Source organism: Grampus griseus (assembly GCF_964374135.1).
Source record: "Grampus griseus genome assembly, chromosome: 11".
Classification (NCBI taxonomy): Eukaryota; Metazoa; Chordata; class Mammalia; order Artiodactyla; family Delphinidae; genus Grampus; species Grampus griseus.
This window is the reverse complement of record NC_139005.1, coordinates 98368498-98396249: the sequence shown is the minus strand read 5'-3', so window position 1 is coordinate 98396249 and position 27752 is coordinate 98368498. Positions and strand designations below refer to the sequence as shown.

Here is a 27752-nt window from a genome sequence, read left to right as displayed (position 1 = left end):
GTTGTTTTTGCCTTTGTTTCTGTTGTATGGGGGTGTTTTCCTATGGAAATTTCTTCTGTTGTTTGATTTATCTATCATTCTTTTTGTTTTTCTTTTATTAATTTTTGTCTTTTTTTTTTTTTTTAATATCATTCTTCTCTTTGACAGCCTTTGTGTTCTACTCAGAAGGGCTTTCCCCTTTCTGAGAGAATAAAGAATTCACTCAAGGTTTACTTGGTTTTCTTATGATTTTACTTTTGGCATCAGAAGTTTTTCTTTGTTGGAATCGGTTTTGACGTGACCAGGGGCCCAACCTTATTCTTTTTCCTCAGCTGCCAGTTGTTCCAAGACCACCAGTTGAAGAACTGTCTTCATCCTACTCATTGGAAGGATGAGTATTTATGTAAACTAAATTACCAGGTATTTTCATTCTGCTTTTGTACTTTCTATTCTGTTCTGTTGGTCTAATTGTGTACCAGTACCACCTTGCTCTCATTAATCGTTCGGTTCATTTCATTTATTCACTTAATTAGCCAATATTTATTGTTTCCTATAGGCCAAGTACTATTCTAGGAGCTAAGTGTACAGCAGTGAACAAAACAATCAAAGAGGGAAAATGCTCTGTTAAAAGAGATATGTTCTAGTAAGGCAGGTGCTGGCGCACGATGGCCCCAGGCCACCTCCAGCCTGCTGCCTCTTTTGGTAAATAAACTTTTATTGGGACATAGCCATGCCCATTTCTTTATGTATCGCTGTGGGTGATTTTGTAGTTGCGACAGGACCGTGTGGTCTGCAGAGCCTAAACTATTTTCTATCTGGACCTTAACAGAAAAAGTTTGCTGGCTCCTGTACTCAGGAAAGACTGAGAGCAAAGAAGATAGGTAAAAAAGATATGAGCTATAGAGTGATAGGTGCTATGGAGAAAGATAAAGCAGGAAGTGGGGTAGGGACTGTTGGGTTGGATTTACAATTTTAAACAGGGTGGTTTGGGGAGGCCTCCCTGAGAAGGTAGGTGTTTGAGAAAGGAGCCAAGTGGAGGTGAGGACGTCAGCCTCATGGAGGATTGAGAGCAGGGGCGTGGCAAGAGCTGATTCAAGCATGGGGACCAGTTAGGGAGCTGGGCAGGAATAGAGGCAGGAGATGGTGGTGCTTGGCCCCGGTGCCAGAGTGGTTTGTGAGAAGTGGTTGGCTTCCAGGTACATTTAAAGGTAGAATCAGTGAAACGATGCAGAGATGAAGTCAGAGAGTTCTGCAGGAAAGCAAAAACCAAAACCGAAAATCAGTGGTAGAATTTAACAGATCTGTAAATTAACATATCTGTCCAAGTAAGAGAGGACTGAAAACTTTCCCCTGGAGACAGCTTCTGGTGAGACAGTAGCTAGAGGTGATATGGGATTAAGGGAGGGTTTTTGGTTTGTTTCCTTAAAGTTGGGTGACTCTTGAGTTCTTTCTTAGGGTTAGAAGTGAAGAAACTAATCCATGGTAGCTTAGACAATAAGAAATTTATTAAAATAACCAACAAAGGGGCTTCCCTGTCCAGTGGTTAAGAATCCGCCTTCCAGTACAGGGGACGCGGGTTCGATCCCTGGTCGGGTAACTAAGATCCCACAAGCCGCGGGGCAGCTAAGCCCGCGCGCCGCAACTACTGAGCCCACGCGCCTCAACTACTAAGCCCACGCGCCTCAACTAGAGCCCGTGTGCTGTAAACTACAGAGCCCACGCGCTCTGGAACTCGCGCGCCACAACTACAGAGCCCACGCGCCCTGGAGCCTGCATGCCACAACTAGAGAAGAGAAAACCCGCATGCCACAACTAGTGAGAAGCCCATGCACCACAATGAAGAGCCGGCGTGCCGCAACGAAAGATCCCGCGTGACTCAACGAAGATCCTGCGTGCTTCAACTAAGACCCAACGTAGCCAAAACTAAATAAGATAAATAATTTAAAAATTTTAAAAAATTTTAAAAATTTAAAAAAATAAAATAACCAACAAGGACCTACTATATAGCACAGGGAACTATACTCAGTATTTGTAATAACCTATAGGAAAAGAATCTGAAAAAGAATATATACACGTATATATGTACATGTATATATAACGGAATCACTTTGCTGTACACCGGAAACTATACTTCAATTAAAAAATTTGTAAATTTTTTACAAATTTGTAAAATCAACTATACTTCAATAAAAAAAATTAAAAAAATAAAATTTTTGGCTAACAATCTGTGGAAGAGTTGAAAACTAAAGCCTCCAGAAGACTAGGAATGCCCAATACTAAGGACTTGAGTGGCCCCACTGTCTCCGTCTCCTATCTCCACTCTCTCTGGCCCTTTTCCAGCCTTCAAGTCGACCTCGTCCACGTGGCAGGACAGGCAGCCAGCAGTCTGTGGGTTTTTTGTTTGCAACGCGGAAGGGTTGTGTAGTTTGTGTTGATGGTGACACGAGGATTTAGCTTTCTAGTATGTTTTAATATCTGATAAGAATCAGGATCCCACATCACTCTGAATTTTCCTGGTTGTTCTTATTTTAAAACATTCTCTTGGCATTTTCTATTGGGTCATGTTAAATTAATAGATCAAATTAGTTAGAATTGCTCCCTCTATGATTTGAATATTCTATTATTATTATGCTTGCCATGGTGATCTGTGATCAGTGATCTTTGACGTCACTACTGTAAAAAGATTGACTTGCTGAAGACTCAGGTGCATATGCCTACATCTGGGACCTTGGAAAGAATATGAGTGGCAGGGTTTGAGCCCCAGATGCTGTCGAGCCACTGGATTCCCAAGCTTCAGTTGCCTTATTTATTTATTTTTTTGCGGTACGCGGGCCTGTCACTGTTGTGGCCTCTCCCGTTGCGGAGCACAGGCTCAGCGGCCATGGCTCACGGGCCCAGCCGCTCCGCGGCATGTGGGATCTTCCCGGACCAGGGGCACGAACCCGTGTCCCCTGCATCGGCCGGCGGACTCTCAACCACTGCGCCACCAGGGAAGCCCGCCCTGCCTTATTTTTAAACCAAAGACTGAGGTTTTAAACTAAACTGAGGTTATCCCCACCTCATCAAGTTGCCATGAAGAGGTAACAGGTGAAAGGGCTTTATAAACTGTAGAGTGCAGGGCAAACGTGAGCCGTCATCACTGTCAGTGCTGTTGAGCTGTTGGCACAATTACGTCCCCCATTCAGTGTCATGCAGAATGAGGTAGAGAATCTGTGGCCAGGTGGTTGTAGAGCACGGAGCTGGGCGTGGGAGGCGCGGGTTCTTCTCCTCACACAGCTGCGTGCCTTCTTCCGTGCGTCCCCAGACTCACTAGTCTATAAAGGGCTCTCCCAGTTCTGAAGTTCAAAGCCGGTAGCTTGTGAAAGCAGGTCACTCACTGCAGGCAGGGGAGGTGGCTGGATCCCCGTAGTCCCATTTCGAGCTGGAAGAGACCAGTTTTTCTGATACAGCCCATCCTCATTATTCACGGATTCTGTATTACAGATTTACCTACTCAACAGAAATTTATCCATAACCCCGAAGTCGTCAGTACTTTTTTGGTGCTTTTGTGGTTAATCGCAGACGTGTGCAGAGTGGTGGGAAACTCTGAGTCACCCGAGGTAGGTGCACGGTCCCAGCTGAGGTTGAGCAAGGTGACACCACGCCTCCTTGTTTCAACTCACCATTTTTGTGGTCTATATAGTGCCATGTATTTGCATTTTTGTGCTTTTTGGTGGTGATTTTGCTGTTTAAAGTGGCCCCAAGCGTAAAGCTGGAGTGCTGTATGGTCTCAAGCAAGAGAAGGCTGTGATGGGCCTTATGGAGAATATACATGTAGATAAGCTTCGTTCAGGCACGAGTTACAGTGCTGGTGTCCTGGAGTTCAATGTTAATAACCCAACTATATATTAAATAAGGTGTCTTTAAACAGAAACACGTAAGACAAGGTTATACATGTTGATCGGTGGACGAAATTGTAACCAGAGACTTGCAGGAGCTCAGCCCTGTATCTCCCTCGGAGCAGCCGCTCGGTATTTGCTAATTCAGTGTCTGTGGCTGCCTTATAGAACATAACTACCATGGATTATGAGAACAGATTGTAAGGCCCACAGCCCAGCAGGGAGCAGCCTGGGGGCGTGGAGCTGTCCGTGGTGCTGCCCCAGTGAGTGGCTCAGCATCTGGGGCTGCATCTCTCCCATAAGTCTGTCATCCACTGGATTCAGGGGTCCGGAAACTTGCTGCCCCTGTGGCCAGATGGCAGGGAGACAGGGCCGGAGAGAATCACGGAGATTAGGGAGCTCTCTGTTGGACTGGCAGCTCTCAGGGTTTATGACCCAGGGGATTTCTTGCTGGACAGGTCTTGGGAAAAGCTGGTACTGATTTCACAGGCCACACAAGGGTCCAGTTACCCCTCATGTGTCTGTTCACACAGTTACTGCACCGCGTAGTTTAGGGACACTGGCAGGTTTGGGATCCATGACCTCATCTGCGCGAGCCACACTGCCGACAGGGACACACGAAGCAGCAGTGCAGAGGGTCCCCCCGAATGTACACGTGGACAGAACTTTACGGCTTACAAAGGACTTTCGTACTGGCCTCTCCCCCCGCCCCCCGTCCTCACTGTTGGTTCTGGGAGGGTGGCAGGTTAGACCCCTCTGACAGATGGAGTTCCTGGGATCCAGAGGGGTGCAGTGGCCACCTGGCTGGGGGCCAGGAGAGTCAGGGCCTGAACTCAGGTATGTCTGGCTGTAGATCCACACGCTGTACCTGCTTCCACGAGTCTGGACGCTCTCTGTGACCTTGACCCTTCCTAGCTTCTGGACTTGGACTGTCTCCTATCCCACCCTCCTCTCCTCCCTCTGAAGGTGGGGAGTCCCTTCTCTGTCTCCCTCCTCTCACTTTAATGAGCCTTATGACATTCATCAAAAGTCGTACATTCATGGGAAAAAGTGGTGTCATCTTACTATTACAAATATTAAAAGTAGGGCTTCCCTGGTGGCGCAGTGGTTGAGAGTCTGCCTGCCGATGCAGGGGTCACGGGTTCGTGCCCCGGTCCGGGAGGATCCCACATGCCGCGGAGCGGCTGGGCCCGTGAGCTGTGGCCGCTGAGCCTGTGCGTCCGGAGCCTGTGCTCCGCAACGGTAGAGGCCACAACAGTGAGAGGCCCGCGTACCGCAAAAAAAAAAAAACCAAAAAAACCCACAACATATTAAAAGTAAAAACAAAGAAAAAAGAAAACATATTTCCTGTGAGGTAGAGCAGCTCCTGCCTTTCGGGCGTGTGACGTATGTAGTTGTGGTCAGTGTGTACAGCCTGAGCTTCCGCTCTTTCACCAGACGTATTACACGCATTTCCATGTACCTACTTGTCTTCATAGGCATCCTTTTAAAAGACTGACGGAGATTAGGTTTAGTACATACAGCATAATTTACCTAGATTAAATGTCAGTAATTACAGAACATTACTTTCTTTTTCTCCTTCCTTATTATTATGATTATTGTTGTTATATTATTTGCTCTCATTGATACAGAGGGAATGTCTTTCTGCAAAAGGCATTTATTTACTTTACTCCTATTTTTTCTTTTCCGTAAGATAGATTCACAGAAGCAGGAAAATGCTCACTTGCTTTTCACACAGGATAGAGTGATTTTTGTTCTCTAGCCATATATGAGAGCTCCCAGTTCAATGTACTCTTCCCAGCTTTGGCTGTCGTAACTTTTTAGCAACTTTATTGGAGTATAATTTATGTAAAATAAACTGTGTCCGTGTAAAGTAAGTAATTGGATGAGTTTTGATGGTTGTGAAAGCACCACCAGAAACAGAACGTTTTGGGGCAACTACCAGTCTGCTTTCTGTCACTGTAGTTGTACCTTTTCTGAAGCGTCATGTGAACGTGGCCTTTCAGGTGTAGCTTTTCCTATGCCTGACGTTCACTCAGCATGATGATTTTGAGATTTATCCGTAGTGCAGTGCGGATCAGTAGTTTGTTCTCATTGCCAGGAACATTGAGTGGCTACGTCATGTTTCACGTGTACCTCCTCCTGGTTTCCAGTTTGGGTTTACTAGGGACAAAGTGTCTGTGAACACTTGTATACCAGTGTCTGTGCCATACACATGCTTCATTTCTCTTGGGCAAGTACCTGGGAATGGCTGAATCACTGGTAAATATGTGTTTAACTTTGTCGAATCTGCCAGTTTTCCTAAGTGGTATTTTTTTTTTCTTTTTGCACTCTTTTTTTTTAAAATTATTTATTCATTTATTTATTGTTTTTGGCTGCGTTGTGTCTTCGTTGCTGCGTGCAGGCTTTGTCTCGTAGCAGCGAGCGGGGGCTACTCTTCCTTGTGGTGTGTGGGCTTCTCATTGCGGTGGCTTCTCTTGTTGCAGAGCACGGGCTCTAGGCATGCGGGCTTCAATAGTTGTGGCACACGGGCTTCAGTAGTTGTGGCATGTGGACTCAGTAGTTGTGGCTCTCGGGCTCTAGAGCACAGGCTCAGTAGTTGTGGCACACGGGCTTAGTTGCTCCGCGGCATGTGGGATCTTCCCGGACCAGGGCTTGAACCCATATCCCCTGCATTGGCAGGCAGGTTCTTAACCACTGCACCACCAGAGAAGTCCTAAGTGGTATTTTTAAAATACCAAATTTGCCTTCTTAAAAATGACAACTTGGGGAATTCCCTGGTGGTCCAGTGGTTAAGACTTCATGCTTTCAGTGCCGAAGTCCCGGATTCGATCCCTGGTTGGGGAACAAAGATCCTGCAGGCTGCGGGGTGTGGCCAAAAAAAAAAAAAAAACAAAGGACAACTTGTTCTTTCAATGTGAATTTTTAAAAACTAGTGCGATTTATATTTTCCCACATTTTTGTTAAGTGGTTATGTTTCCTTTTTGGCAATTACCTGTTTTGGTGTTTTACACGTTTATCTATTGGGCTCTTAGGCATTTTCTTTCATAACTTGCTATGATGTGAATTCTTTTTTTTTTTAATTTTTTTGGTTTGTTTATTTATTTAGGCTGCATTGGGTCTTCATTGCTGCGCGGGCTTTTCTCTAGCTGCAGCGAGCGGGGGCTACTCTTCGTTGTGGTGCGCGGGCTTCTCATTGCAGTGGCTTCTCTTGTTGCGGAGCACGGGCTCTAGGCACGCAGGCTTCAGTAGTTGTGGCACACGGGCTTCAGTAGTTGTGAGACGCAAGCTCAGTAGTTGTGGCTCGCAGGCTCTAGAGCGCAGGCTCAGTAGTTGTGGCGCGTGGGCTTAGCTGCTCCGCGGCATGTGGGATCTTCCCGGACCAGGGCTCAAACCCGTGTCCCCTACGTTGGCAGGTGGATTCTTAACCACTGTGCCACCAGAGAAGCCCCGTGAATTCTTTATTACATGGACATTAGTTATTTATTGTGAATTTCCCTCCGCTGGTTTTCATGTTCCTTTTGATTTCAGCCATGCTTCTCTTGGGCATAAGGGGAATTTTGAGTGCTCCGGGTCGGGGGCAGCTCTTGACCTTTGCGATTTCTCTTCTGGCTTTAAACTGGGTGTCCTGGGTGTGGCCGTGGTCTGCGTGTCTGTTCCGCCAGCGTCTCTGGGTGTGGTGCCCACGGCTGGTCCTGGCAATGGTTCTAGCAGGCCTCTCCCCACCTCATGGGTGAGAGAGGCAGGTGCGTGGGGTTTCCCTGAGAGAGTAGAGTTTCTTCCTACTCAATGACAATGAGTTTGTCATTGGTACTGAAGTAGTTACGCTGATGATAACATCCGTGTGGTGTCCACAGCTGACAGCGAACGTCTAGCCCCCCTGTGCCTTTCGGAGCGTGTTGGTGCTGGGTCTCCCAACCTGCACCTGCCGGGCGCACAGGGGCTGCAGGTGCTCAGAAAGGCGGGGTCGGGGTGGGCCCTGTCTGGACGCCCAGGGGTCTTCTTAGCACACGCGACAGGCCCACCTGCCTGTGGAGCCTGGGCGAGCTGAGTGAGGGGGCTGCAGCCCTTGTGTCGTGTGGTGTTTGGGGCATCTTCGGAAGATCTTTCTAAGTCAGGGCCCTTGCGACTGAAATAAAGTGGCAAGTCCATGCCCTGTGTCCTGCGTGGGGCACCCAGGCCTCAGGTGGACAGTGGCTGGGCCACGTCCCTGCTGTGGTCACCTGGACAAGTCACCCACCTCACTGAACCTGCTTCCCGTTAACTTGGGACAACCCATTATTCACACAGCGTTTATCGAGCGCCTGCTGTGTGCCTGGCTCTGCTCTGGGCACTGGAATCTGATGGTCATCCACACAAGTCCCTCCTCCTGAGCTGCTTTCATGCAGTGGGGGACAGACAGCAAACCGATATGAAACACCAGTGGTGATGATGGCAGTAAAACAAGGTGCTGTGACAGGGAAGCCCCTCGGGCCACGTTTAATGTGGTGTCCAGAGAGGTTCTCTAAAGAGGTGAGAGTCGTCTAAGCTGCAGCTGGAATGACAGGAAGGAGACGCCTGTGCAAAGGCACTGGGGCAGAGAATCGGAGGGGGAGGAGGCCAGCAGGGCTGGTGAGCAGCGCGAGGAGGGGCTGTCTTGGAGAGCTTTCTCAGAACTTTGGGTTTTACTCCGAATTCCCTGGGAAGGTTCTAAGGGGGGCAGGGAACGATCTTTAAATAAAGATCCTGTGGCTGTGGCGTGGAGGGCAGACTGTCGGATGGGAGTGGAAGGGGCAACCAGTGCATTCTAGGGGTGATGGCAGCAGCCCGGGTGGGGAGCTGGCAGTGAGGGGGACTTTCTGATGGCCACGTGGGCTGGAAGCGTACGGGGGGTGGGCTGGTCCCCTCTGAGAGGTTGTTTGGGAGTGGCCCATCGGGGTGGGGGGGCCGGCAGCCGGCCCGGGGTGACCTTCGGGCTGGGTGCCAGCAGCCCCTGTGTGAGCTGAGCCTTCGTGTTAGGAGGAAGTACTGGCAGGCAGTCTGCTTCAGACTCTTGGGACCTGCAGACTCCCTCACTAACTGGGCGGGATGAGCTGTGAAGAAAGTGATTTTTCAGCATTTAAAGCAGGGACATGGGACCCCTTGTGTGGCCCCCACTGGGCCAGGCCTGGCGGCACGTGGAATCCTAGAGAATACAGTGGCATGTACTTTGTGCCACCTCCAGCACTCCACTCCCGCATGCAAACCCTGCATCCTCCCCCAACCCCAGAACCCCTCCCTCATCGCGCTCCCGGGGTTGCCAGCTGCCTGCTAAGCGCTTTGCATTCATTATCTGGGTCCAGCATTTTCCAAGAATGTCAACGCGGGGGTCTGACAGGTCTGAGGACTTGGCGGTTTCTAACTCTGTGATCTTGGCCTCCTTTTTAACCTCTTGAGAGTCAGCTGCGTCTGTGAAACGGGGCAGTAGACATAACAGAATGCAGGCAGAGTTTAGTGAGATGATCTACGTAGCTCTACCTGGTGCTCACTCAACATGGCAAATGTGTAACAAATCGTAACCATCTGGGTGCCCGAGGTACCACGAGGCTCCTTCTGCTTGCAGAATAAAAAGAGAGTGCCGCCCGAGGGGGGCAGCGCTTGACCCTGAGTGACGCTGACGGTGAACTTGTACTTCACTGTGGCAGGTGGTGGGGACTGGAGACCTGACCCACTGCTTGTCACTTCTGTACCCTCCGCGGGACCAGGAAGCAGTTGCGTGGGCAGTCTGAGCATTTCGCCTGATCGGCCTTCTGCTGGGCTTTGGGCTGAGGGAGCTGAGAGTAAACAGAGTCACGGGAGAGTTCCTGTTTTGTTTGGAATAACACGGCCCCTTTGCTTAGTTTTGTAGGGACCTGTAGGGGCGTGAACTGGGCGTCGCCGGTCGTAAAGGTGTGGCAGGAACGTCGGGGCGGTGATGCAGAACGGTGCGAGGGCGGCGACATTCCACCTGCTGCCTGCCAGCTCGCGGATGCGGCCGTCAGTCCTGCGGCCTCTCCCAGCCTTGGCCGCCAAGGCTGATGGGTGGCCTTTGTCTTAATCAGGCTCGCTGACCTGGACGCCTCACTGATGAGGCCCCTTCTGTTTCCCTCACATGGGAGCCAGGCAGGGCGTGGGAGTGGGCGGGCTGCAGACTGCCCGTGGCAGCCCTGCAGAGGGCAGAGGGCAGGAGCTGGTGTGGAGCCTGGGTCTCTGGTCATGGTGATGTAAGCAAAGGCTGGGGTTTTCTGCCTGCGGCTCAGTCTTCCAGAGCCTGATGGCCGACTCCCCGGAGGAGGGGGCATGGGCTGCAAGTCAGGGGGCCTGGCCAATCCCTGTACCGCCTGTGAGGACAAGGGAGAGCCCCGCATCAGCGGCCCCCAGGTTCCCGCCTCCAAGGTTGGGTTAGGTCAGGTCCTTCCAGGACCCAAGTGCGAGGGCTCAGTCACGGTGGTAAAGTAGTTTCTGGAGAAGAGAAAGAAACCAGGAGCAATTTAATATCTTGGGTTTCTAAGAAACAGCTCTGCAGCATATCTTGGAATTTTGTCGGATCTGTCTAGACACCCGCCTTTGTGGGTCCCACTCTGTGCCAGGCGCGGGCTCTCCATGCCCATGGTCTCAGTCTGTGTTCACCCCCAGAAACCTGGGGGTCAGAGAGGCTGTGATGCTTGCCCGCTGTCACGTGGCAAGTGCAGAGCTGGAGTGGAAACTCAGTCCTTCCTACCAGAGCCTGTGGGCTTTTTCTCCTTGTGTGGGAAAGAGTACCGTAAAGATTTATCATAAAGGAATCCTGTTTGTAATAAAAAGCAGTCAGTCAGTCTGGCATGCCGAAAGGCTCCGTGGCGCCAGGGTGAGGGCAGGGTGGACGTCCTCCCTGCTTCCTGCCTGCAGCTGAGCGTGGTTGGCAACGGGGCAGCTGTTCCTTTAAGTCGCATTCTCCGTGGGAGCTGCGGCAGCCTGGGGTGGGGATGGGGGGAGGGAGGTGCCTGCCTGACAGATCTCCCCTCCTAAGCCCTTCCGGCTCCCAGCCAGACAGCCTGCCCATGACGTTCCCTCTGAGTCCGTCTTTCCTTCCCCACCGAAGCCGCTGATTCATCCACAGGCTGGAGTCCACTGTGCCATGGGGGGGGGGTCTCGTGGCCTTGAGCCTCTTTGGGTGCCCCATCGTGGGGTGTGAGGGAAAAGGGGGCTCTGAACATCACAGAGTCCTGGCTGCTTTCTGACCAGAAACACAGATCGGGGGCGGGGTGGGGGACAGGGCCCGGGCCCGGCCAAGGTCACGGGGCTGGGGCCAGGTTGACCCATCCTTCCTCACTCCTCTCTGGCCTCCCTGTGCAGGGTGCTTCAAGGATGACCGCATCGTCTTCTGGACTTGGATGTTCTCTACCTACTTCATGGAGAAGTGGGCCCCGCGGCAGGACGACATGCTCTTCTACGTGCGCCGGAAGCTGGCGTACGTGGGCAGCGAGGGTGCCGTCGACGGGCGGAAGGTGAGTGGCCCCTCGGGGCCCAGCCAAGTCTCCCTGGAGGTCTGCTCTTGGTGTGAGAGAGGGGCTTCCCTGCAGTCCTTGTGCGAGTCGAGAGGGGAACATGGTGTTCATTTAGCACCTGCCAGGCTTCAGGAACTGTGCAGGGATGGCCACACACGCGTCTGATGGCGGGATGCGCTGGGCTTGTGTAGATAGACGTCATTATTAATCTTCACCACGACCCTGGAAAGCAGCGATTATCATCACTGTAGTACCTTGGAGGAAACATGGACAGAGGCTGGGTGATTTGGCCAGCATCTCATAATTAGTAAATAAATGGGGGAGCAAAGATTTTGACCCCAGCGGGCTGGGGTCCTCCCTGGCCGCGGGCAGTTGAGCCGGCTTGGTGACGATGCTGTGCCTACCAGTCCCTGAGCGCTCACCACGCACCCGACACGGTGCTGAGCTCTCTGCCTCCCGATCTCGTTGTGTCTTCCCAGCGACCCAGCAGGGCAGGGGTTATTATCCCCGCTTTACAGAAGAGGAAGCCGAGGGCTCACAGGTGGAATGAGTCGCCTCACGTGTTTCATCCGCTAAGTTTGTGTAGAGCAGTTGATCGAACAGACTTTGCATGTTTTTCAGAAGCTTTATTTAGTATTTTGTAAAATGTTTAAGCAACCTGTATGCCAAACATGGAAACACGTTGCTTCCCTTTAAATACACGGAAACGGGAGGGCCGTGGAGGCAGGTCTTTGCAGCGTGCCCACCGCAGGGCCTGCAGCCCCGGGCCGGGGCTTGTTACCTGGGGCTGGTGCCTCCCCTGCCGTGTGCCTGCTCTTTGAGCCTGACGCGTGATGGGTTTTCTGCAGATGGACAGGCCTGGTACCCGCTGCAGAGGAGGCATGGTGGCTTGCAATGCCGGCGGCCGCATGGCTGGTCTGGCCGGGCTGCGTGTCATGCAGGAAGGCCCAGGGGTTGGCCAGGGTCCTCTGGTGTCCATCTGGTGTCTGCAGCAGCTGGCTGTGTGGCCGCGTTGTCACTGGGGCCAGTGGGCACTGGGACCCTGAAGTGCATCGCGTGGCGCCAACACAGTGTGGCAACTGCAGTGACCAGAATTTGGGTTTTATCCCCAGAGCCCTGGGAAACCACTGAGCCTGACAAACCAACGAAGGGGACGTGGTCAGAGTTCCATGTGGCAGGCTCTCGGGCATAGGTGGGGGAAGGGCTGGGGGGCGTCAGAGTAGAAGTGAGGAGCTGCCGTGCTGCGCCGAGCCGGGCGGAGGGAGGGGTGTCGGGGTGGGGTCAACGCCGAGGAAGGCCCAGGAAGTGGGCTTAACTAGCAGGGCTTCAGGTGATTGAATGTGGGGCGGAGGGAAGACTTGGCCTGGCAGCCCGGTCTCTGGCTTGGGCCCGGGGTGAATCTGGAGGGGACACAGGAGGAGGGCAGGTGTCGGACGGGTTGAGTCGCAGGTGCCCGTGGGACATCCAGATGGCGGTGTCTTCCAGGCAGTGGGTTTCCTGTGTGAAACTGAGCAGAGAGGTCAGGGAGGAGCTGATTTGGGACCATGGGCACCAAGATGGCATGGGAAGAGGAGGGAGCCTCGGGGGAGTAACAGAGAGGCCTAGGACAGAGCCCTGAGCCAGCCTGACGTGGGAGGGACCAGCTGGAGACGTTGAGCGACTGGCTGGAGAGGTGGAGGGCTCCAGAAGTGGGCAGGCGTGGGGATGCAGGACGAGAGGGGGACGGGCCATTGGATCTGGTGACCAGAGGCTGTGGCACAGGCCTCGCCTGCACGGCCTTGGTGCTGGGTGGGACCCGAGCCACACTCAGTGTGGGCAGGGGGAGCCCTGGGAGGGATGGAGGGGTGGAATTTGGGGGCAGGTGTGGGTGGAGAGGTCCTGAGCTGAGCGCCTTCGGGAGCCTGGCCCAAGGTCCCCGGTCACCACACCCACCCTTCCGGTCCAGCATCGTCTCCCCCGACTGGCCTTGTAACCTAGTCCAGTCAGCTCCTCTCTAGGGCTCAGCCTCTCCTGGAAAAGGGGGCCGGGTTAAGGCCATCCCGTCGCACACAACTGGGGGGCCAGAGGTTTGGGCGATGTGACCACACGAGTCCCCTGGCAGAGGGCGGTGAGAGTCTTGGGTGCCTCGGAGCTGGCGACTCCCATGATGGGCGCGCTGTCCTCTGTCCTCGGCACAGCTCCCTCCACGGTTCGCCAGCGGGGAGACTGGAGCCAGGGCGCATCTGCCTGGGGGCAGACAGCCGGGAGGCAGCAGGGCTGTGGGCTCCGACTTCTGTCCACCGCCTCTCCGGCCTGTTGGCATCTGCTGGGGTCCAGATTACAGATGACTTTTTTTTTTTTTTGCAAAATCTTGGTGTTTTCTCAAAGGCAGGGAGACCAGAGGCTTCAGTAAGGACCGAGCACATCTGAGACTCTCAGCTGTGCCTTGGATTTCGGTGCCTGGAGAGGCCCCGGCTCTAGTCAGGGAGGGTTTTCTTAGCCTGACTTGGCCTTGAATTCTCCAGGCGGGCAGGCGGGAACAAGGAGAGGTCAGGTCTGCGTGTTCCCAGAGTGGCCGGGCAGGGAGGCGAAAGGAATGGGCAGACGATGGTCTCTTTCTCGCGGGGAAAGAACCCTGGACTCAGGACTGAGGAGTTTGAAGCAGGAGGCCCGGGGCCACGTGCGAGCTCTCCTGAAGGTTGGGGGCTGTTGAGGTCGGGGGGGAGCCTGAGTCCATGGGAGTGTGTGGCAGTCTAGCTGTTCACGTGCTGGAATGTTCCATCGAACACCTGCCATGAGCTCTGTACAGATGCCTCTCTCCCAGCACTGGGAGCACAAAATGACTCAGACTTGGCCCGGTCCTCGGGGAGCCCGCAGTCTGTTGGGATGGACAGACAGCGTGGCCAGTGGCACGTGGAGCCGTCGGTGCTGTGATGGTGGGAAGAGTGCGGGTGTCTGGGGACCCACAAAGAGGAGGAGGTGACACCTGGCCGGAATGTTGTAGGACAGAGAGAGGGGACGGCAGTGGACTGAGGACATTCGTGTGGAGGGACCGGCACACGCAGAGCGGGAGGGGCGTGTCAGGCGCACGTACGACGGCACCCTGCCGGGCTGGGCCATGTCACATCTGCCAGTAGTGTTTGGAAGGCAGCCGGCGGGCAGCGATGTGGGGAGATCCCGCAGGCCTGGGGGTGCGAGGTGGGCAGGGAGGGGGAGTGAGGAGACCACACAGCCGCTCCCAGGCAGCTTCTCTGCCCGCACTGCTCAAAAGAACGGAAAGGCAAGCCCCTGGCAGGCGTGCTGCGGGCCCTACCGAAGCGCCTGCGCGCTGCGGGTTCTCTGCGGCAAGCCCGGGCTGCCTCTGGCCCCCTCCTCGCCCTGCAGCCTAGCGGTACCCGGTCACCATAGCAACCCCAGGGCTGCCTGCGCTAGGCCAGTGGTGGAGGGTGGATGGGTGGACGGGCCGCCTGTAGGTGAGGTGAGGAGAGCAGCGTGGGCGGCACAGGTTGCTGGGACCCCCCCCCCCCCACTGCAGGGCCTGAGGGACAACCTTGGAGGCTGAGTTCTTGGTGAACTCTGGGTCGCATAGCTAGAGAGCCCAGGAGTAAGGAGTCCATGTCTGTGTTAGCACCTGGCGGGTGCAGTGGTGAGGGAGAAGACGCCCCCGTGGGGCTGGGACTCACTTCTGCCCTGGGCCTCGCAGCTGGCTGAGGCCGAGCCCGAGGTGGAGGTGGAGGTGTACCGGCGGGATTCCAAGAAGCTGCCGGGCCTCGGAGACCCTGACATCGACTGGGAGGAGAGCGTCTGCTTGAACCTCATCCTGCAGAAGGTACAGGGGAGCCGCGGGGCAGGGCTCCAGGAGGGGGGCTGTCAGAAGGCCCTGAGGGACAGCAGACCCCTCCACACCCCCGTCCTGTGCTCTCTTCCAGCTGGACTACATGGTGACATGTGCTGTGTGCACACGAACTGATGGCGGGGACATCCACGTCCATAAGAAGAAATCCCAGGTGAGCCCTCTGGCTGCCCCGTGTTTACTTGGGAGGCAAGTCCTCCTGCTGCCTTCCCTGCCCCGAAGTGAGCGTCCGGCTCCAGAAGTCCATTCAGCCCCCGGGGGCCTATGTCCTGCTCAGGAGCGCTAAACCAGTCATCCCAGACGGCTTCTTCCCAAGTGGCAGCCTTGAGCGTGGCCTGGCTCTGGGTAGTGTGACCGCGTTGACCTGTGCCTTGGGCAGTACACTCCACCCCACTGAGTGGCTCCTGGTCTGGGTGCAGGGCCGGGGCCACACTCAGTCCTTCGCATCTCCTTTCTTTCAGCAAGTGTTCGCATCCCCCAGTAAACATCCCATGGACAGCAAAGGGGAAGAATCCAAGATCAGCTACCCCAACATCTTCTTCATGATCGACAGCTTCGAGGAGGTGGGCTTTGTCTCCCTCTAGCTCCCCCTCATCAGGGAATACGAGGGAATACGAGACGCTTTTCCCTCAGGCCTCACACGCCTTCAGAAAGGCGGTGGGCGCTGGGCTGGGGTTGCGCTCTTCCTGCTGTTTGACTCGGGGCAAGTGAGTTCACCTGGCTCAGAGCCTCGGTTTTCTCATCTGTAAAATGGGCATCAGAGTTGAAAGGTCAAAGAGCTCATGAATAATGGGAAAATGCGCCGTAAATGCCTACAGAGAGTGCTTCCCAGGTGGGAGGAATCATTGTTATGGCCCTTAAACTCTGAATCAGGGCCTCCACACCTTGGGATCCTAGGATGTCCAAGATGGCTGGGGCTCTAGAAGTCATGTGGACCAAGCTTCTATTTTAAGGTTGGGAAAACTGGGGCCCAAGGCAGGTGACTCGACTGGGAAATGTGGGGTGCCCGGAACCCAGCTGCTTCCCACTTGCGACCCCGCCAGCTCCTGTCCAGCCACTCTCCCCTGTCGAGGCCCTGGCAGCGGTGCCGGTACCCACCGGAGTGGATCGGGGTCCTGGGAGGACTCAGGAAGAAGGGGGCCTGTGTTTCAGGGCTCTTCTCGATTGGATTGGTGTGTTGAGGCATCTCAGGCTCACACGGCTCATCCGTGGCAGAGCTGAGATTTGAACCTCAGTCTGTGTGACCTCAGAGCTCGGCCTGTACGCTGGCCCCCGGGAGCAGTGACTCGAGCAGGGGCGGGGTGCGGAGTCCCCTGCAGGCCACCCTGGCGGTCGGGCGGTCCATCCATCGGGCGCCTGAGCTGGTGCCTGCACGTGAGCCGTGAAGCTCGGGGCGGGTGGGCCGAGTGCCCACAGCTGGGGTGGAGGAGATCCTAGAAAGCGGGCCAGACGGTTCCCGTGGACCGTTTAACTCCCTGGCATGAGGAAGAGTGATGGGGGCAGTGTCCTTCCAGTGGCCAGGGCGGGTGCGTCCTCTTCCGGTCCCAGAGTCACCGTTATCAACCCCACCCCCTTGTAGACGCTGCCCCTGCCCCGCGGTAGCCTGTCCGCCTTCCTGTGCTGGTCTTGGTGGAGCCGCGGGGGGCCTTGAGCAAATACCCTGACATCTGTGGCTCAGCGTTCCCACCTGCAAAGTGGGAGTTCCTGAGCAGTCCGCCCTGGGCCAGTGAGAGGGTGCTGGGCTGGGAGCCGGGCTGCGGCTGGGTGGTGGCAGCTGGCAGGCGATGAACCCGTCTCTGCCTCGCGCCCCACCCCAGGTGTTCAGCGACATGACCGTGGGCGAAGGAGAGATGGTCTGTGTGGAGCTGGTGGCCAGTGACAAATCCAACACGTTCCAAGGGGTCATCTTTCAGGGCTCCATCCGCTATGAGGCGCTCAAGAAGGTGTACGACAACCGCGTGAGTGCAGGGCGGTGCAGGGCCCAGGGGCAGGCGCCCCCCAGGCCCCCTTCTGCCCTCGCCCGGCTCGGAGCTGTACCTGCCCCTCCTCGGAGCGCCGCAGCCCCCCGGAGCCCCCTTAGGCGGTTGTGTTGTGCTCTCTACAGCACGTCTCGGCCCACTCCGGCCCACTCCGGCCCCCGAGGGAAGACCCTCCTGGGATTAGCCCCTGCTAGACTGAACTGAGGAGAGGAGTCCAGGTGGACGGGCCGCTCTCCCGCAGCTGAGCACTGTCCTGAGGACGTCCTCTCTCTGGAGCCTGGGAGGAAGGGACAGGGGAGGTGGTCTCAGGTCCCACTGGGCTGGGGCTCTCTTCCCGGCCTGTGCTGGCCCTGCGTGGGGCATGGTCATCGGGCTGAGAGGGGCATCAGCCAGGGATCCCTAGCGCCCCGGCACTGCCCTGCCTCGTGGGCGAGCCCAGGTCAGCCGGGGCTCGGTCCCCCTGGAGGTGGGCTGGCAGTCCTCAGGGGCTGCTCGTGGCCCCAGGGAGCGGGCATCCCTACCTGCCTGACTCAGGCCCTCTCCCACCCGTCCGCAGGTGAGTGTGGCTGCCCGCATGGCACAGAAGATGTCCTTTGGCTTCTACAAGTACAACAACATGGAGTTTGTGCGCATGAAGGGGCCACAGGGCAAGGGCCACGCCGAGATGGCGGTCAGCCGTGTGTCCACTGGTGACACGTCCCCCTGCGGGACCGAAGAGGACTCCAGCCCGGCTTCGCCCATGCACGAGCGGGTAAGGGCTGCGCAGCTCGGGGAGGGGCCTCCCGTCCCTCAGATCTGCTTCCCACCGTCTCCCTGATCCTTACAGCCCCCGGTGAGGTAGGTGTCATCAGCCCCAGCCTTCTGGGGAGGAGGCCGAGGTTCAGAGAGGGCAAGTGACTTGCCCAGGGTCGCACAGCAGGTTAGCGCCTGGGCCCTGAGCTGCCGCTGTGGCGGGGCTCCGTCTCCAGGGTTCTGGCGCCTGCCTCATTGGACCTGCTGGGTGAGTGTGGGCACGTGACCGGCCTTCCCGGAGGGTGAGCCAGGGGTGAGGAGGAGCCAGCCTCCCCTCCTGCCCCAGCAGCATCAGCCGGAGAGCGCAGAGACCCTGGGGTCGCCTAGCTCTTCTCTCTGCCCGGGCCACTTGTTTACAAGGTGTTGTGCACCTGAACTGCTGGGAGGCCACCAGCAGCCCGTGGGTGGGCCTGAGCTTTCGGGTCTGCAGGCCTGGGGACCCAGGCTTGCCTGATGTACTTGCCCTGTCCTAGATCACATGGCTCTCGTGTGACAGCACTGAGCCTTTGAGCCCTGCTCTTTCTAGCCACTGTCCTTCCCCAGGGGTGGGAAGCTGAGGTCAGTGGCAGCTTTATTCGCAGAGCCTCCAGGGGGCCCCAGGGCTCAGGCAGGGGAAAGTCTCCAGCCCGCTGGCTGCTTTGCCCCAGTTGGGTCTTCAGAGGGGGCAGCTCAGAGCTGGGCGTCTTGGATGAAGACAGGGTACTGGGGGCACCTCCAGGAGAGGGGCTGCTGGGGGGCTGGAATCCAGGTGCTGCTGCTTGCGTGAACTGGGACAGGTCTCTTCTCCTGAGCCTCAGTTTGCTCATCCAGAAACGGGGTGAAAACACCTGCCTCCCGAGGTGCTGGGGGCTCAGAGGAGCCGCTGAACATCAGATGGGGCCCTCGGGTCACAGCCGCTGTGGGGACGGCGTCTGGTCTGCCTGGGAAAATGGCTCCTGAGCGTGTAAGTCACGCATCACTGCGGGCGCGCCTTAGGCGGGGGAGCGCATACGTGAAATACTTCTAATTCTGTAAAATTACGTTCACCTTGCACATCTCCAGGTAGTCAGATGGCGGTTTTCCTTCTTTGTACGTCTTTTTTTTGCTTTGAAGTTTCTGCAATGAATGTGTTTTATAAGCAGAACAGAAACAATAAATGCTCTTTTTTGTGATGACGGGTGAGAATTCCAGGCAGGGGCCTCTGTTGTCTTGGGAATAGAGGGGGTTTACAGTCGAGATAAGGAGGTTTATTCTTCTCCTTGGTCCTAAATTGCCCACTGAGGCCCTAACGAATGTGTATGTGAAACCCCTTGTGAAGACGTGGCCTGGGCTTGGGCTGGACAAACCTGGGTGCCCGTTCCAGCCACTTGTTTGCCGAGTGACCACAGATCGGTTACTAGACCTGCCCGGGCCTTGATTTTCCATCTGTCAAATGGGGGTGATGATCTTTCTCGCTCAGGGTGGCTGCGGGGGTGAAGGAGACGGTGCCTGGGAAAGTCCCTGGCCCATAGTAGCAGGGAGGCCTGGGGTCAAGGGGAGGGGCTTGCCAGGGTCACGCAGCTGTCAGTGGCAGGCCCTGACCTCCCAGGACTGCACGGGCCCCCTCCACCTCTGTGCTCACTGTCGCTTGTCCCCTCCCTTTTCCAGAGGGGTCGTTTGTAACCAGCGCATGACAAATGCAGACTCTGTGTGTATTGTGGTTTCTGGTGTTTGTTTTTTATCTTTTAAAAACCTTCCCTGGCTTGTGGGAGGACCGTCTGGAGCCCAGCGGCCGCCGGGACTCTGGTGGATGTCGGAGCCGTGACGAGGAGGCTGATGGGGCTCCCGAAGTCTCAGTCCCAGCTCGTCTTGTTCCTCAGATTCTTGTTTGCATGGGGAGGAGGGAGGAGATGGGCCACGTTCCCTCTGCCTGGAACGCCCTTCCCCCCCTTCTTCACCTAGCGAACTCCTACTCGTCCTTCAAGACCCAGCTCAAGCGGCATCTCCTCCGGGAAGCCTTTCCTGATTTCCCAGGCTGTTGATTCCTTTTGCCTCTGTGCTCCCCTGTATCCTGTGCTTCCGTTTTTCTGTCTCAACAACAACATTCGGTCTGTGGTTGTCACTTTTGGGTCTCCTGCCCCCAGCAGACTGTGAGCTCCTTGAGGGCAGGGACCACTGTCACGTGCCTGTCTGTCCTTAGTGCTGCCCTGAGTGGGTGTGGAGAATGGGTGGTGACTGGCAGTGTGGCTGGAAGAGAGGAGAGGAGGAGATGGAAGCATGGACCGCTTGGCCACTGCACGTCTATGAAAGGATGCTGGGAGAGAGGGGGGATGGGACATAGTAGCCAAAAGAAGAAATCAGGGTGAAGAGCATGGCCTTAGGGGCAGAAGACCTGGGTTGCAACCCGGTGTGGCCACCATCCTGCTGGGTGACCTCGGGCACGTCAGGGTCGCTGTCCCGCCTTAGTTTCCTCTTTGTCAGATGGGCTGATGCCGGTTCCCGTTGTGGGAGGTTGGGAAGGTTCGGTGCCGTGGCGGGTGCTTGAGCCGCATCAGCGGCCAGGCTTGCTTTGGGCTCTGACGACCCTCTGACTGGCGTTTGAGGCCCGCAGGAGGGCAGCCCGGTCCCTCCCGGGGCAGCGCTGGAGGCCAGCACCCGCTGGGCCCCAGCAGGGTGGGTGTCCTTGTCGTCCGAGGCGGGAGGTGGGTGGGCACTGGGACCCCGGGTCGGTGGGCCGCTCTGGTGACTCGCCCCTTGTTCCCAGGTGACCTCCTTCAGCACTCCCCCAACGCCCGAGCGCAACCACCGGCCCGCCTTCTTCTCCCCGTCCCTCAGGAGGAAGGTGCCCCGCAGCCGGATGGCGGAGATGAAGAAGTCTCACTCGGCCAACGACAGCGAGGAACTCTTCCGGGAGGATGACGGGGGAGGTGACGCTGCCCCTCCCCAAGCTGCTTCCTTCCCCCATCCACAGTTAGAGGGCCGGCGGTCCCGGGCGGGGATGGAGCCATGGACAGACAGACAGAGGCCCACCGAGAGGCGCCCCCAGCCCGGCGCTCTCAGCGCTCAGCGTGTGAGGCACAGCTGGCAGTCTGCACTGATTTCAGGGGTTCAGAGCCTTCCCGACATCACTGGTCTGCCTGTTCGGCCGAGCGGGTGGGGGAAACGCCTGCCGGGTGAGGGGAGCTCCGTGGTCCGCGTGCACATGCTGTCACCTCCCTCCCTGGCTTTTCTTCTCAGGTCGCTCTGGAACCCCGGGTAGGGGGGGGCATCCCTCAGGGTCTCTCCTTGTTCCGTGCGGTCCCCTCAGGGCTCACCTGCCCTCCCCGAGCCCGCGGGCCCGTCTGTCTGGCAGCCCGCTGGGCGTCTCGGCCCGGATGTCGCAGAGGCCCTGGTTCTCAGCCACTCAGTGTGCAGTGTCTCCTGGCTGGCCTGCGCCTTCCCGCTGCTGCCTCTGTGCACGTGGGCCCCGCCGTCAGCCAGCCGTGCGGCGGGGCGGCGGGTCCGTGTTCGTCAGAAGAGCAGCGGGAAGCCATCTGGAGGAGCTGGGCTGTGGCGTTGAACGGTCCTGACTGGCAGGACCCAGAGGCAGAGGGCCTGCTGGACGAGACCCTGGCCAGGGCCAGGAGACGCCGGCACCGGCCTCAACCTGCTCTTGAGTGAGCTTGGGCGAGCGCCTTCCTCACCTCGGCTTACTTCCAGACCAGCAGGAAAGCACTCGTAGCCCCCAGCCTGCCTTCCCAGGCGACCCGTAGATAGGCTGATGGTGACAGGTCATCCCAGCCTCACCCCCATGGCCTCCCAGTGACAGACAGTACCAGAGGGGAGCAGCGAAGTGACACAGTGTGGCGATGCGCCAGACCCCACAGAGGAGACTGTCCAGGACAGAGAAGGGGGTGTCAGGGAGGGCTCAGAGGGGTGGGCCCTGAGGGGTAGGATTGGGCTGGATAGGCAGGAAGGGGCGATGGGGCGCCCAGCAGAGGGTCGAGCTGGGCCAGGGAGGCGCCACCTGGAATGGGAGGTGTTCTCCCCGCCGCCTGGGCCTGACCGGCCTTCTCCCCTCCAGCCGACCTGCACAATGCCACCAACCTGCGGTCTCGGTCCCTGTCCGGCACGGGGCGCTCCCTGGTCGGGTCCTGGCTGAAGCTGAACCGAACAGACGGGAATTTCCTTCTTTATGCACATTTAACCTACGTCACTTTGCCGCTGCACCGGATTTTAACAGGTAATTTTGACTTTGTGTGGGACCTCTGGGAAAACCATGGCCCCTGAAGGTGTCCCCTTGGGCCGTGCCCTGGCGCCCACCCCGTTATAGTCGAGGGGGAGGCAGAGCTGTCACTGACGGGCCGCAGGGCGGTGCCGGGCAGCGGCTCCAGAGTCCCCGCGTGAGCCCCGTTCCCCGTGGCCTCGCCAGGCGGTGCAGCTGCTCCAAGCCCATTCGTCCCCCGTCTGCACGGAGGGTGGTCACAGCACCGCAGTCACCCGAGGGTTGGAAGAGAAAACGCCCGTGAACGACGTGGCGTGCTTCCTTCATAAATGGAGCACTGGGGGTGTGACCGCCCGCGTCTTCCCCGCCGCCCTAGACATCCTGGAAGTACGGCAGAAGCCCATCCTGATGACCTAGCCGTGTGCGGGGCCCACGCGGAGCCTCCAGCCCTGCCCAGTCCTGGGAGTGCTGCCAAGTGCCTACCTGTCCACCGTCACTGGGGTCTTCCGGGACCACCCAGCGCCGCAGCCGGAGCCAGGCGGGACCACTCGACTCCCGGGGCCAGGGCCAGCTCCACCAACACCAGCCCAAACTGAAGTGCCTCGTTCTCCTCCCCGCTGGCTCTGCTCCTGCCCACCCACCCGGCACCCTCAGCCCGTCTCTGGAGAACCCTCTGCACCCAAAGAGGACCAGAGATGCCAAGAGGCATAAGAGAGAGCAGAGGAGCAGCCAGCATCCAGAGGGAGTCCAGCCCTGCGGACCCGATGTACGCATCCCGACAGGCGGCAGGCAGAGACCACTGGCTGGGGGCACGCAGTGTGTCAGACTGTCAGCACTTAAGGAACAGTGGTTTCAGATTTTGTGACACTGTACCGATGACGTTCAGCATCCAAGTTAGTCCCGATCGTCTGTCCTCCCTCGTTTACTCCTGGTTGTAGATGGGTTTCCACGGGGAGCGGGGAACACGGCTGTCTGATGGTTTTGCCCTGGGCTGGGAATACCTCACCCCGTGCCCGGTTCCAGACAGGCCCCCATCCTGCCAGAATGGCCTTTGCTTCCAGCCAAAGAGCATCACCAACACACACACCTCCAGCTTGGAGACAGCCACCCCATCTGCGCCTCCGCTGGCGTGGCCTGCGGAATTTGGATTCTGAGGGCAGGAGAGAGTGCTTGGTAGCCGGGCAGGAGAAGGGTGGGGTCCCTGCCAAAGGGCGAGGAGGGGTCTGCGTTCTCCCAGGAAGGTTCCAGGCAGAACCTCCGTCCTCTGGGGCCAGGGGAGGGGATAGGGTGTTTCATCTTCCCTGGTTTCTTAGAGCGTATTTCCTTTGAATGGGCGTGCTGGTCCCATTTCTCAGACCAGTCACTGAGGCAAAGGGGAACTGGCTTCCATGTGGCTTGTCAGGCCCCGTCCCAGCTTGAGGGGTTTCCACCTGTGGTGACACATTGCGCTCTTCTGAGAACCGTGAGCCCCCTGGATAAGAGAAGCGTTCCCCTGCCCACGGGAATAAGCCGTCAGCTGGGTCTCTGCTGCTCTGTTTTGCTTGCGTCCTCAGGAGTGTTTGAAGGGTTCCTGGTGTACTAGGGTTAGAGAGCCTCTGGGGCAGAAGACGGAGAGGAGGAGGGGCGCGTTTTCCCGTCCGTTTCCATTCTGCGCGTTCTAAGGGTCTGCGTTGGGCTCCGGGAACCGGGGACTACTTTGGGGCTTCTCCAGATTTTGTATGCTGTTATTAAAAGCGAGCTACTGCATTTCATTCTGCCTCAGTTTGCCCACCTGTCGATGGGGCTGATACCACCTACCTCACCGCAGTCTCCAGGGTTCCGGTGCACGACCGGGTCAGGGCGAGATGGCCAGCCCTCCTGCATAGCTCAGCTCAGGTCAGGTGGCAGACCATCGGGACGCTTACCCTACCCCACACCCTGGTCACCAGGCCGGGGAGGTGAGTGGTGGGGTCGGGGCGAACGTTCTTGCGTTCTCTGACAGCGCCCGGCTCGTGCTCGGCTGCATCTCAGCTCCCCGCACAGCTTCACGTTCCAAAACTGTCTTAGCGCAGCACAGAGTCAGGTCACGCCCCAGAGTGTTGGAGCAGAGAGCGCCTCAGGGAGCCGTGAGCCTGGCCCGGTGTTCCCAGGTGCCGGGTGAGTGTTCTCTGGGGAGCCCAACTCTGCAGCCACGTCTGTGTCCGAGGCAGCTGAATTACAGCTTTTCCTTCAGGCTCCTTTTCTTCCTGGTCTTCTGGGGTCTGAAGACTGGCTCAGTTCTTGGGAGAAATGCAGTCCTAACGTATCTGCCGCGGAGGGATGAGGTCGTTTCGCACATGCGCAGTGCAGCCGCCCTCCCCGTTCTCATAGGGGAGGAGCCCGAGAAGGGTCCGCCCACACTGGAGCCAGAAATCGGCTCCTCCTCAAACGAAAGTTCTGCCTCGAAGGGTAACTGAGGGCCAGTTGCAAGGAACGCGTGAACGTGCTTTGCAGAGCTTAGACATGCGGGCCACAGTGGTCTTAGAGATCACGCCTCACTGGTAAAGCGCGTGAACTTAGGTAGCACCTAGCGTGTGCAGGCACCGTGCTAAACGTTTAGCTGCTTGTCATCACCCCCTTCTTACAGATGAGGGAGCAGCCACACACGAGAGGTTGGGACACCAGGAGCCCAACCCAGGCGTCTGGCCCCAGTCGACACTGAGCCTCGACACCGTGCTGCCCCAGGACTGATGCACGAACGTTCCGTGGAATCGACCTTTCTCAGTCTTAAATCCTCCAGAGGCTACTTCTGACACTGAATTTAAAACATGCTTAGAGGCACTTGGTAACTAGGCAGTAAGCTGTTACTCTGAGTTTTGCTTTTCTCAAAGTCACAAATGACATCAGTAACAGAGTGACAAGTGACGGGGCCAGAACTGAGGCCCCGACATCCCAGGGCGTCCTGGTGTTGACACATCTTACTTCCTGTAGGGCCATCTTTCGTTTTCTGGGAACATGCCTGTCTCTTGTATAAGGAGGGGACAGTCAACGCGCGTGAACATCTCTTAAACGGTAATTGGAATTAAAGTGCAGTTTTCCTTTGAAGAAACCTGTAACCTCTAAGCTTTTTAGGACATTAATAAGAAAGTTATCTTCTTTTTAGAATCAGACCCGTGTCTTCTCTGTTTCCATCTCCTTCAGCACCCGAAGGTTCAGGCAGTGTTTAGTCTCCATTCCGATGTCTGATGGAAGGAACTTTCAGTTGTCTGTGCAAACAGCTGAGGTTTGTTATTTCAAAAGAAGGATATTATTTTTAAGTAACAGAGAAGTAGTCAAAGAGAAGAAAGGGCAGAACATTCTAAAGCCAGTCAACTTGGAGATAGCGTGGGTTTTCTGGCGAGTCAGAGCCTTGCTAACGTTTGGGCTTCTCAAGGACTGTGAACAAATCATCAGAAATCAATTAGGTTTCTGTCAATGATAGTAACGGCAGACAGGCATGTTCCTGATGTGATTTTTTTTTCAAAGAATCTAGCTAGAATCGAACCAGGACCTATTTTTGCTGTTTTAATCACAGACAAACTAGTCAGTAGAGATTTTTGAAGAATGATGTGAAAACTATTTCTTAAAAGACATTCCAGAGGAAGTCCCTATGCAGTTGGTACATTCTAACGACTGACTTCTGAACAACATTCGACATTATTGTAATGAGGGGGTTTTAAATTGCTGGCCAAAATTCTTCAAAGAGTTACCTTGAAAATATAGATTTACCTATAAAACTGTCAACTTTTTAATGCGCCTTGGTGATAGGTTTCACTCCGATAATTCTGTTCAGTTTTCCAACGTAGCTGGAATTTAGTTACAAAACCAAGTGTCTTTTGCCAGTACATTGATTATTCCTGTGCAGGCTTTCTCTCTTCTGTGTATCGGACAGCAGAATTACTTCCCTTCAAAAAGATAACCGCCCTAATGGGACACAGACTCCGACAGGGATGTGATGCTGGCCGACATCGGGCCCTGGACCTGGAGTGGAAGTAGCCTCTGGAGGCGTTAGCAGTCCCCCGGGAGTCGGGTGATGGGTGCACCGGGGCTTCTTACCTTTGTTCCTGTTCACTGACAGACGTGATCCTCAGCGGAGAAGGAATCCTGCAGCCCTTCGTCTAAGCCCCGGGAACAGACAGCCCTGGACAACTCGCGGGACACCGCACAGAAGCCAAATCACTTGAACACCGAGTGGCCTGGGGCTGGGTTCAGAGTCCACAGCGGGTAGAGCCTCAGAAGCAGAGGCAGCCAGCCGCGTGGAGCCGTTGGTGTGTAGTTTTCTACTCTTCCCAGGGCAGGCGGGCATCTTCGTGGCTGCGGTTCCAGCCCTGAGCTCAGTAGATGAAAACCAACAGCGACGCTCCAGTGCTGCTGAGCGGCTGCCAGTGTCGTCTTTAGTCCCCACTTCCTAGAAGGTTGGACGATTTAGGTGTAAATAGCAATCTTTTATGGTCTCCAAACGAGTTCTGTGTGTGAGAATATGTAAACCTACGAAGAAAACCTGTTGAGATTTTTCACTACTTTGAGGCCTAACTAAAATGATTTCTACAAAATATATTTTAGCAGAAACACCAGGACGGCATACATGGGCTATATTAGGATCTAGCTGGCAGTGCTGTTTCCATAAGCTCCGTCAACAGCTTCTGGATTAACCATCTTCCACATACAATAGAAATAATTTCTAAGCAGTTGTTTGTGTTCGGCTGCTAGCTGGGCTTTATGATTTTGCATTTCTTTTGAAAGTTGATTTGCATGTTGGGTATTATTTATTTCTTCTCTGATGAATCTGTACCTGTTTTTTTCTCCAGTGGGTGTTTCAGATTACAGATATTACAGCAGTGTGCTAATTTACTGATTGAACCTTAATTTCCCCCCAGAGGTGTCTTAAACTTCCTTTGGAGCTTTCACACCCTGGCTCTGGCAGGCCCGGGCGTCAGCGAGGGGTCTGGAGGCCAGCAGCTACAGTTTGGTCAGACGCTGTATTTGCAAAATGAAACCAGAGATTGTTTCAGGGTCAGCTCTCTCAGCCCCTGTGAAGTCAGTTATAAAATTCCCAAGCCTTTGCCAGAGAACCTCTGCAAAGGCCCTGGGAGAAGTGGGAAAGTGACTAGAATAAAAGGAGTCCCAAGTTCCTGTTCTGGCAGGCTTCGCATGAGCTACTGGTCTTCTGGAAGGTGGCTTTGGACCGTGGCTGGCTGTTGCCTCCCAGCCCCGGTTCATCGGGTTGACACCGAGGATGCTCACAGCCCCTCGGGCTGACTCTGCCAGAGCCTCCTACTGCGCTTCCTGCAGGTGGAAGCACTGCTCAGGCAGTGGGCTTTTTCTTTCTGTGGTCAGGTGCACTCTTACGTCATAGGGTGATGGGCACAAGTAAGGCCTAAGACACTGTAGAAGGTTATGGAAAATGACAACAAAAAGGGGGGCAGTCTGCGAGGGACACTTCCACAAATCTAGAAATAGAGTAAAGGTCATCACAGCACATCTCTCTCAGAAACACCGGAGCCAGGATTCTCTGAACTGGCGTCACCAAGGGTGGCCTGTCCTTCGGAAGGCGTACAGACGGCACCTAGAAAGGAGGCAGTTTAGTAGGTGAAAAAGGTGACTTCCTTCTCACCCACATCAGCCCCCTTGTTGTTAATAGTGAGGAGG

The 27752-nt window shown here is 55.9% G+C and overlaps 1 protein-coding gene across 1 annotated transcript in view; it reads left to right on the top strand.

Annotated features, from left to right (window-relative positions):
* Nucleotides 1-23852, top strand: part of KIAA0930 — a 40067-nt gene extending 16215 nt beyond the window's left edge. The window contains exons 2-10 of the mRNA XM_082666072.1: nt 11190-11341; nt 15024-15149; nt 15250-15327; nt 15635-15736; nt 16991-17131; nt 17709-17903; nt 20667-20829; nt 21966-22124; nt 22483-23852. Coding sequence (XP_082522198.1) covers nt 11190-11341; nt 15024-15149; nt 15250-15327; nt 15635-15736; nt 16991-17131; nt 17709-17903; nt 20667-20829; nt 21966-22124; nt 22483-22523 — 1157 coding nt within the window. The 3' untranslated portion in view covers nt 22524-23852. The remainder of the gene's footprint in view (nt 1-11189; nt 11342-15023; nt 15150-15249; nt 15328-15634; nt 15737-16990; nt 17132-17708; nt 17904-20666; nt 20830-21965; nt 22125-22482) is intronic.
* The last annotated feature ends 3900 nt before the right edge of the window (nt 23853-27752 follow it).